Source organism: Hetaerina americana, unplaced genomic scaffold (genome assembly GCF_022747635.1).
Source record: "Hetaerina americana unplaced genomic scaffold, ioHetAmer1.1.p SCAF_13, whole genome shotgun sequence".
Taxonomy (NCBI): domain Eukaryota; kingdom Metazoa; phylum Arthropoda; class Insecta; order Odonata; family Calopterygidae; genus Hetaerina; species Hetaerina americana.
The window spans coordinates 13551472-13562859 of NW_027286403.1; the positions used below are offsets into that span (position 1 = coordinate 13551472).

Consider the following 11388-nt stretch of genomic DNA (forward strand, 5'->3'; position numbering starts at 1 on the left):
AATAATTAGAGAAAAAACAAGTTTAGAAAATAAAAATATAAACTAAATATTAAAAGATTCTTATATGTGTTAGGTTTAGAGAAATGACGAGAAATATGTTTGAATATGATCAATGATTAACCTTGATTATAAATATCAACAATAACCACCATCAAATGACCTAATACTCCCCTGAAATATATTATTATGTAAAAAACAGACAATATTAATGTGCTCAATGTGTATTTTACTCAGGCACTCATGAATAACTTTTATTTACATGGGAATAAATGTCAGAGGAAAAAAGGGTCCTCCTAAGGTAAAGTAAGATTCACTAGACAGGATTTTGTAAAAAACGTTAAATAAATAATTGAACAAAGTTGATGCATTATTTATAAGTGATTCGTTTTGTTTGACAAAGGAACTAAGACCCAATGGAAAGATGTTCCTTTAGGAAGTACCCTCTTGCTTTATGAGCATGGTTAAGAAATTAAAGTTATAATTAGAGGACTGTAGGAGAAACTAGAAAAAAAGCACTTCCAGATGGAAACCGAACTCACTTTTTGAGACACTAATTAACTTCTAACAAGGTCGAAGTTATTAACGGGCCAAACACTAGAAACCGGTTTACTCGAACGTATTTATAAAATGTGCCTCTCCATTAATGTATTTGAATATATTTTCAAATGGCATTATTGGTGGAAATTTCCATCATTTTAAAGGAGAGATATTGCAATTATGCATATGGACATCAAACTAGCGCACGTTTGCATATGGCTTTGTTCACGAGCACTCAATGAGAAAAATGTTTAAGTCCAAGAAAAAATGTCCAGCGTCATACTATTTCCATTGTACGAAACATATTTCAATATTTTGCTTCACGTGAAAGGACATATCGAAGAAGAAATAATTTGAAATTTTTTCCAGATATTCGGAGATGCAAACAGCCTGAGTACACAAGGGTACAAGGGCATCCACTTGCTTTCCTTTAATTATACTTCTGTCAAACTTTCGTTTGTTTTATTCCCTTAAATTAACACCTGGCTGTAATCGGATTTTCACAGCGACATGATATCTAAAATTTAGGCTATTAAGAAACTGCTAATGACAAGTTAGGGTTATTCCTCAATTAATAACCCTTCGCAAAGTTATATTAATGAATATCGTCATTTTTATAATTCTCTCGGATGCCAGATATTTATTTGGCTTCTTCATTTTAATTATCTAGTCAGGTAGGGAAAATTTTATTGACTTAACAATTTGAGGCAACTTCATACATTATTAATGAATTCTAATAATACTTCGCTAGGTTTGTCTTATCGATCTGGCTTCGATTGAAAAAACAAATTTGGTGTTTTGCAAAAAAGATCTAAAGCAACTGTAAGCGTTCCATCGTTAGCCTTCATTGATAATAACAGACTATAAAATACTGTGAAAATTCGAGATGTATTTTTTTATTATTTTGATGCATGATTCTTACAATAACTGTTTTTTTTATTTAAAAATAAACGCTATTTAAAAAATGATCATTACGCCATGTAAATTTTGTTTAAAAAGTTTTTCTCTCTACTTTGTTCTCTGACTACTGATGGACATGCATTTTTAAAAGCAAGTTGACGGAAATAAAAGGAAAAATCAGTGTTACAGAAAATAAATCCCAGGTTTTCTATCGGAGATTTGATATGCATGGGTTTATTTATGATTTCGTATTTTTAAGTCTTTTAAACCTGAAGTAGGGGTTTTCAAATTTGTTAATAATTATCGAGTTATTAATTTCGAAGATACATTCTTAAGTTATATTCAATGAAGGAGAGAAGCTAGCTATGAGTACATAATAAGTTGGCTGAAACTTTGGCACTTATATTCGATATTCAGGAGCACCATCTCAATGACTACCTTTGGCATATTCTGTGGATTACTCTTGAAATGTATTATCATTTAAACTCGTATTCTCGTACTTCACTCGTTACATATATTTTATTAACATTGTTTAGAAAAGTTAGAATGAAAAAATTGAAGGGATATTAGTCAGCGGTCTTTGTAGCCTTGAAGGTTATGAGTGTGTGTATATGTGTATATATATGTACATATATATATATATATACATATATTATATATTTTATATATAATATATATATATATATATATTACATGGTTTGATAAGAGAGCTTTCTCCTAGTTAATAATGAAAAGCAGAGAGATTAATGGGCAAGATATTGAAAAGTATGGTGGTGAACCATGGGAAACGTCGCAGGAGTAGATCTAGTACAGTACATATGAAATGGGTATATTTCCCTTAAAATTAAAGTGGCTAATCCTACAAAGGCCACTACGGATGTGTGCAGTGCATTTACTGCAATGGTACCAAGCAGCAAATTTTTCAATGCCATGCACGGAATTTTTTCAAGAAAACATTGAGTTTTATTGGAGATACGCCCTCGTTGGTTATGGCAGATGCTAAATTACGCACGAATGCGCAGCATTCGTGTAATCCGTATCTTCGTTATCTCTGCTGACCAGCGATGAAACAGTAGATTGTGGTTATGAAATTCGAAGACAAATAAATTTTCGTTATTACACTTGAAAAAAAATTTTAACAGAGAAAAAATAGAAACACGAGTTAGGTTGACAGTATTACGAGGGCATAAAGAAAGAAATATTTTTAATTTATTTTTCCAGGAAAAAATGATTAATTCAATTAAATTTGTTAATTATATCCCCTCAAGTTAGCTCTCTTATAATTAATTTCGTTGCCTCTCTGGTTTGTAGCGTGTAGCTCGTTCTCTCTGGAATTATTCCAAATAATAGTTCCATAAAATACACCTCGCGCGACGCTAACAGAAATTCTGCATACCATACGAGAGGAGTAAGCTATAATCTCATTGAAATTATCACTTTTTTGTCACCGCCTTGATGTCATAATCTGCAAAGGGTTTAATTCACCGCGTCTACAGCTCATTTTTAAAATTTCCTATCCATTCAATTTTATCTCATTAATTTCCTTTTAAGTTATTTCGATTTATTTCTCTCGTAAAGTAAGTCCAAAAATTCTCAGATACGAGCACAATACCAACTTTTTTAGTTAAGTACCGCTTTCTTGCCGTTAAGTTATTTAACACAACTCTTGCGAGCACTGACTAGTGATTAAATTGGGCAATTTAATCTGAAGATATTTTTGAAACGTTGAAATTCAGACTATGTGAATGATTTCTTTAAAAACTACCCATAACTCATTATGAGACGTAGTATTCCGGGGGATAAGATGACTCTTTAGCGTATGGACCGGAACTAGGTTCGATTCCAGGTCACGACCCTGGGTACCTTTAGACTTAATCAAGTGGAGTGATTTTATCAAGTTCCAGATCTTCCAGTGAAACCGTGGATGCCGCATAAAGAGGACTTCGGTTACCTACCCTGACGTGCCTATCATTCATTGTTCCATATATATTTGATCCTTCTTGCGCATGAATTTTCAATACGCCCCTTTATTTTTAGTTCTATTAGGTTATCTTATTTCTAAATTATAACTAATTGCCAATGTTTCAATGGCAGTGAATTCAATGTTCATTTCCTCTTCTATGAAGTATATCAATTTTTAGGTGTAACTCTATGGTCATTTATTCTAATTTGATTCATGCTATTTGTGTTTTATATAGCAATTCCTAGTGACAGAGCTCTAGTAACAGTGAAACAGATATTATCAAAATATTATCATTATATAAGAATCTACTTTAATCACCCCACTCATTTAAATGTTGTCCTGAGATTCTCAACTACGAAAATAAAGGTAAAAGACATAATATTTTAGAACGACTTGAAATTGCGCAGTGAAATGTGAATTTTCTGTTAAAAGACCAAATTTTTATAACCCACTCCACTCTCTTCAGAATCCCGTTCTCAGAGTAGAGAGTGAAACTCCTTTTCTCCAAATGACTCCACCCACTGCGGATTTTCCCATCCACCCAACCCCACCTGCCACTCTTAGTTTTGTGTGAAACCACCTATCATCCATAATGTCCTTCTTAAAATCTCTCATCCCTCAACCGGCCTCTGTCCCTTCCCGCCTAACCTTCTGTATGCTCCCCTCCTCTGTATCTTCTCCCTCCTCTTTTACCTTTCAATTTCTTTAGTCACCCTCGCTTCTTTATTTTACTTTGATTTCTCCGTCGTCTTTAGGTATTCCATCTCTCACCTTTATGTTCCCACCTACCTAACTCCTGTTTCTTACTATTCCCCTTCATCAAACATGTATAAATACGACTTAGTCACTTTTAGATATTTCTAGTACCTTAGCATGGTTCTGTAATGCGATACACGTATTACGTTATTAATAAACTTGTGAAAAAGTACAAATTTGGTTTCTAATAATCACTGCGTATTTTACTGTTCTAGACACCTATTATTTTACTCAGTAAAATCCAGGAAACTATCGGATGAGATTTGTCAGTTATAAAGTAAATCCTGAGAATTCAAATTACGAACAGACTAGTTAATTTAAACTGAAAATATAATGTATCAAGTTGTATTCCTATAAAGTAATTTTCCCATGAATTCCCCAAAAATTGTCAATTGGGAGTCAGCAAATAAAATTGAGAAGCTACTAAAAACTTAGGCTTATTTTGATGCTTACATGAGTAAAAAATCTTACTTAAATTGCGTAAGAAAGCTGCCTAAAATTTTGACTTAAAATCCTGCTTTGGTATGGATATCATTTTATCCCGCATTAGTTGAGTGGTCATTTGATTTGGTAAAATGGATTCAGTTGAATCTCATAACATCTAAATCATCTAGTTCTACTATAATGAAACTTCTACACTGTAGAAGGTTCATCTGAATTCAAAAGAGTATAAAAAAATCAACCATCAATGCAGGAAAATATACCATATTCTTCTAAGTTCGGAGATGATAGATTAAAAATAGATTTAACAAATTTAATTGTTCAGAAGCAAGTAAAATTATTCAAGCACTTGTTTGCAAAATGACATTAAAGAGACGGGACACGAATAGTTTTCTTAGTAATACAAAGCACTAACCACGTGTGAAAATATCTACACCATTTCCACTTTCCAATTTATATCATAAATTCGTCGCTGCTATTCCAGCCGTTTCATACTGGGTAGGAAACTTTAAAGGCTATTTCAATTCAATTTATGTGAGGTACCTCTTTCCTCTCGCTAGTTTCTTTCGTATTCCCTCTCCTCACTTTCGTTTTCCTCGTCGTCATATTCATACATGCACTGTATCATTAATTCTCTTTTGTTCCTGGAACATACTTCTGGCATTGGGAATGTCTGCATCAAAATTCATCCCTGACTTTCTTGGTCAACCCCCTTATCTAAAACCATTTACTCTTTTCTCAAAATATGATTGGTGATATGTATCTCATTTTTTCTCACAACGACTAAATCCTTTATGCATTATTTTTTCATATTCCTTCGTTACTAAACGCTTAATACACATATTGGAATACCCAAATGCATTTCACAACCCCAAGTTCCCACTTCTATTGCAAACAATCCTCGTAGACATTAATTCTCATGGTATCAACTTTCTCAAATACGAAAATTTTGGGAGTGAACTTCCTTTGACCAATCTGGTTTTTTATGAAATTAACACAGAACAAGCAACCTTTTAGCTAGAATTGGCAAACCTCCTATTTTCTATTCGATCCTATTTCACAAATTTTACTTCAAGATTAAAAATTTGATGTCACAGAACATTTTTTCTCCCTTGTGGATTTCCACTTTGCGTCAAAAGACAAGAAATAACGTAATAAATAACGCTAATTAATTACATATTTCAGGAATGCTAAAAGTTTGCGTCATCACATTGCCAGAGTAAGCAAATGGATAGTCCCAAAATCATTGAAACGAAAGTTAATGTTCACGCATGTAGCATTTAAAAATATATTTTCTTACGATGGCATGGATTTAGTACGGATTCGCCCTATTTACGTGAACGACCGGGGGAAAAATGAGTTTTCTGCAGTGGCCATATTAAATGGACCAGAACATTAAAATTATCTAAAAACGAAGATTTATTAATTTATCCTGCAAGACACGGTATTAGGTGAACATATCATTAAAATTTATTTCCTCGCATACTGGTAAACAGGTTCAAGTTCCTCATTAATAACTTAATTACATGAAGTGTCAATACACCATACATTGAAATTATTTTAAAGGTCATGTTACACTTTTAGCAAAAATAGTTGGCCTAAAATATCTGTACCTCTTTATTAGGGCATTTTAGGCAACTAATGAGTCAAAAATAATTATTAGTCGTACCGATTGTTTTAAACAATAATTTGGGTGTCACCACTTGCAAAAGCTGAGAATGCCCGAAACGTTGGCTTCCGGTGTGTGGCTTTCGGACAAAATTTTGTTAGTTCTCCTCTAAATCCTGTAAATATATTCAATTTAAAATTTAGTGCGTACAGATTTGTATTTTTTGTGCCCACAAGAAGGCTATTTCATATGCTCAAGGATCAATTACTCGGCAAATGATATAAGCGTGCACAAGGGACCTCAAAATGTGCATTTTCATTCTAATCATGATATTAAAGCATTAATCAAAGACCGTACCTTAATCCGCAGGAGGTAAAAGAAATGCACTCTTTCATGTGAATTAATCCATTTATTGCCTTTGACACTCAATATTTTGTCACCCACTCATTATTTCACTGGATAATTTTCCCAATTATTTCTAGCAAACAGCAGCACCATGTCTTAAATAACTTCCAATTGAAGCAGTGACTTTTCCATTTATTCATTCTCACTGCTTTGACTACATCATTTTTATTGTCAATGACATTTCTGTGGTCAGGTCTGCCAAATATTAAGTTTAGTTCAATTTAATACTATCTATAATCATTGGAGAAATATTTTGCCTAATACCAGAAAAGGAATTAAATTCTCAAAACATTCTATCTATTACCATCGTCATGGTCATTGAAAACGTCACCCTGTTTTTCTTTCAGAACTTATGAGGCACGTTTGAATTTACATGGAGTATAACAAGCTGCAGTAGTAAATCTTAAAATCCAATTTTTTATGTCAATTCTGCAATTTAGGAGACGCTAGCTCATTATATCGTGCATCCTGGGACATATTTTCGACAAAGTATTCAGAATCAAGATTAGAACAATGTCGTCAGCATATGCTACCATCAAATGTCCGCTGAATTGCTAAATTTCCCTACAACAGACTGTTTTTTCACGAAAAAATGGGTCCTCAATTCCTTTCACGAACATATAATGCAGCAAAATATGAAAATTTTCATACACATCCCTCGCACTCCAAATGTGAATTTGCCAGGTATCACGATGTCCATTTCTAATTAGCCCATCTTATAAAATATATTCCGAGCAGAATGACTTGGAACACTCAAAGTCTTCGTTTTAGTCATCATCATCATCATTTAATCATGTGCGAATTGAAATATTTTATGTGACCTTCGCAAAACCTGAAAAAAATTAAATGAAAATTTGATTACTGAAAAAATATTTCATTTTTCGGCAGTTTATCTTTTATTTGGAAAACGCTTTTCGATTTGTTTGATCTTTGAATAAAAATTTAAATTACATATCTTCCTCCTCCAACAATGAGAGATAAATTATAAATATATATAAATATGAATTATAATTTTGTCAACGTCTGGAATTGATCAATAGAAATATGTCGGGGATCGATATGGTGCGGGGGCTAACGTATTGGCTTCCCACCCAGAGGGCGCGGGTTCAAAACCCGGCGGTGTTGAATATTTTTCAGAGGTATCTCGATCCCTACTTGAGGTGCTTTGTGGAGGGCACTTTGAGTGAGTACGCCGTCCGTCGGATGTGACGTTAAGCTGCGGACCCCTTGGCGCCTTTCGTAAAGAGTAGGCTAATGCCGACGCCGGGTTTCTCTCCACCCTTCATCCTTTCCTGTCCATCCTAATGGCGCAAATGACCTCAGTTGTCGGTCGCCTCCCCTAAAAACTACTACTAACAGAAATATTTCTTTGATAAAATTGGACCAAGTCGGTTATTGATACAATTTGCTTCGAGTGCAGTACGGTATATCTTGTCATCAAGCAGCTGTTATTTGCGTCAATATAAATGTATTCCGCATTTTATAATGGTTATATATTAAAAATCACAAAAATTTTAGAAAATTCTCAAAGAAAAGTATTGATATGCCACACATAATTGCATAAATAATATTTATGTGAGAATATACGGCATACAGTTCCAAAAAAAGTTATTCCCGTTGCCAAGGAAGCAAAAGGAGACCTGCGGACGGAGGTCACCCACCAGGGGCACCTTTTCTCCACCCCTCTATCTCCCGCCATCCCCGGCGAACAAACTGCAAGTTCACATTCAGTTCTTTTGTTGCAGGTCTCGCTGGGGTGTTGCATCGGTCGACGCCGAGCCCGAGGAGGTAGGTTGTATTCAGTTCTCTCAAGGTCTTCCCGAGGAGTCAACGGAGGTGACACCAGCAGCTCGGGCTGCCGAGAGGAGAGCTTCGGGGCGGGGCAGGGCTCCGGCTCGCGCCATTCCAATAGCTTGCGCTTCCTCGAGGCAGACGTGGCGCGCCAGGAGCGGAGGCCACTTGTAGTGTCTTTTCGTCGGAAGCATGCAGTCAACCCACCCACCGACGCCTCCGGTCTGGCCAACGCACAGGTGTGCGTTAGCGTGGTGGAGCGTCGGGCCTCGAGTCGGCGGCGATGGTGCGAGTCCCGGGCCGCCGTGCCGGTGGTCAGCAGCGTTGTGTACCGGGCTCCGCGCGTGTCCGCCCTTCTCGAAGCCCCAGCCTCAGGCGCCACCGTGGGCCCCGCGGCTTCCGATGCACTCACAGTCCCCTCTGACCCAGCCGCCGCAGGTGGGGTGTGCGAGGGCCCATCGCCCGTTGGCAGCGAGGGCTCCCCGGACCCCGTGGTATCTGATGAGCTGACGCTCTACATGGACGAGCTGAAGCAGCGCCATAAGTGCGCCGCTTGAGCTTGCGGGCTGGGACTGGAGGCGGGGTGAGGGCGCCGGGACCCAGGGGGACTGTTTCTCCCCGGTCAGTTGGGAGAGACATGGGAGGCGCCGAGGGAGGCTGGGTTATGGGAATGTTAGAGGAAGGGAGAGGAGTTGGCAGAGGTTCTGTGATAGGGTCGCAATAGATGCGTCCGAACTGTGATTTGGAGGTGACTAACCTGAGCGCACCCGTGCATTGTTACCATTTTTAAATTTACGGTACAAAGTATTGTCGTCGTTCAGGTAGTTCCGCTAATATTGTCTCACGGCAGTGATCGGTCATTCATATATTATTCCACGCACGGAGACTGGACAGGTAGAAGTCCGGATGTGAGGGCAGGCGGAAATTAGAAATTTCAACAAATTGATGAAATATAAAGTATGCTAGAGGCTAAAAAAAAGATGAAAAAGAGTATGGCATATTTTATGGGTGCCCCGTGATGATGCACGGGACACAATGGAATAGCTCGTGATAGTATAGCAGTGATGAAAAAAGAGTTGGAGGGTCGAATATGGAACAGGAAAAATTTGTTTAACGACTACTTCAATTAAAAACGCTATTGTGATACATTGTCACAAATACAAAGACAAATATTTAACACAGGAAATGTATGAAAAGACTTGGTAAAAGATTTTATTCTTTCATCTAATGCAGCCCCTGGGCCTAAAGATGTAGGCGTGTAATGACAACATATTCCATCCATATCGTATTTTTGAAGCCAGCGCACACTTTTAATATAGTATTAGACGCATTTAAAAACACCTGTTGACCGCTGATGGCAGCTTTTTGGAGTGAAAATTAAAACTATCACGCTCATAAAACGCATATTGTATTTGAAACTGAAACGAATTAAAAAGCGCGATAAGGGACAATGCCGAATTCATTCAGTGTAAGAGGAGAAACTATGAGGAAATGACAAGCAACTCAATGAAAAGACACTGTAAATGCTAGTTTTTTTCCTGGCAATTATTTTTTTAATACTAGGAAGGAAAATCTATGGCCGATAATTGTGGATTAATTTTGGATTTTTCTTGAGAGATTCTGTTATGTGTGAATCAATAAAAACAAACACGAAAAAGGTACTTTTGAACGCAAGCAATTAGAGAACGTGCATTTCGCATTGAAAGAGAATAAAGGTAAAAAATAGAAAATTTTATTTTTCATCATTTTATTTTCACCATTTTTACCTAAAATATGTGCATATTTTTATTTGTTTGCTTTTTTTAATTGCCAAGATATAGATGAACCTATTATTCTTGTCTCAAAATCTCACCAACAAAAGTAAAACATTTTTAAACCAGATTCATTCGGTTGTAACTCGAAATCATTTAGAAAATTCATTCAAAAAAATTATTTATCGTTCTTACATAATGAAATTTGCGTGTAGCATCCTGGTCGGTGCCTATTAATATATAAGTATCGATAAAAAGTGATATTTTCCTAATTATAGTGTTCATTTGTTTAAATTGACAATGTTTAATTTCAATGCATTTTAATTTCTCCTTTTAAAACGAATTTTTTGGTGAAGAGACATCGTAAATCGGTACGAAGTTACTGAGAATGCGGTTCCGTCAATAGTTCCTCCGACTAAGCAAAAGACTATTCTTATCATATTGTTTTGGCATAATTAAAAAAATAATAAATCATGCATAAGTATTAACAATGCAATTTATGATTGTAATGTTCTTTGGAAAAATAAATTCCTTTGAATGAGTAATGTATCAGATGATTATATTCCAAAAACCTGTAAACTTTTACACATATCTTCCAATGACAGGTATCAGGGGGTAAATTACCGGTATCTACTGCATGATGATAAGATATCATTGATAATTTTTTAGGAACATATGCGGATGCCGCGATGCGTTTATCCTGACCACCTTTTTGAAACGATTTCCAAGACTAGTTTCTTGGAATACCCAAAAGAAGATGGATTTTAAACGTGAGCCAAAGCAGTAACCTGTTTCCCCAGTCGCTACGTCACCGCATTAAAATCCCAAGGCACTTCTTACCGTTCCAGGTCATATATGATGGGAGGCAGAGAATGTCTCACCTAAATAATTATTTCTCTTAGAGTCATTATTTATCTCCTTCATCCCTTGCAATGTAACGGATCACAGCCGTTCCTCAGGATCGTCTACGGTCACCAACATGCTTGTCGTCTTATACAAACTTAAAGAAACCAATTCTATGGATGATTTTTCAAAAATTATAGCTCATGATCGGAGAAAGTCCTTTGTCATTACGATTTGATTCACTGTAGGCATTAATACCAGTGGTGTGAATTTATTTAAACTATAAATGTGTGTTTCTCCTCGAAAACACCATATAACCGGATTCCCGAGGGCCGTCCTCTATGAGTGTAATCCGTACCTAAAGTTATTATAATGATTCACAAGCTTATAAA

General features: G+C 36.1%; 1 protein-coding gene across 1 annotated transcript in view; it reads left to right on the forward strand.

Annotated features, from left to right (window-relative positions):
* The window catches only part of LOC139686132 (pyrokinin-1 receptor-like), a 72140-nt gene extending 63181 nt beyond the window's left edge, over positions 1–8959 (forward strand). The window contains exon 3 of the mRNA XM_071583316.1: positions 8357–8959. Coding sequence (XP_071439417.1) covers positions 8357–8959 — 603 coding nt within the window. The remainder of the gene's footprint in view (positions 1–8356) is intronic.
* The last annotated feature ends 2429 nt before the right edge of the window (positions 8960–11388 follow it).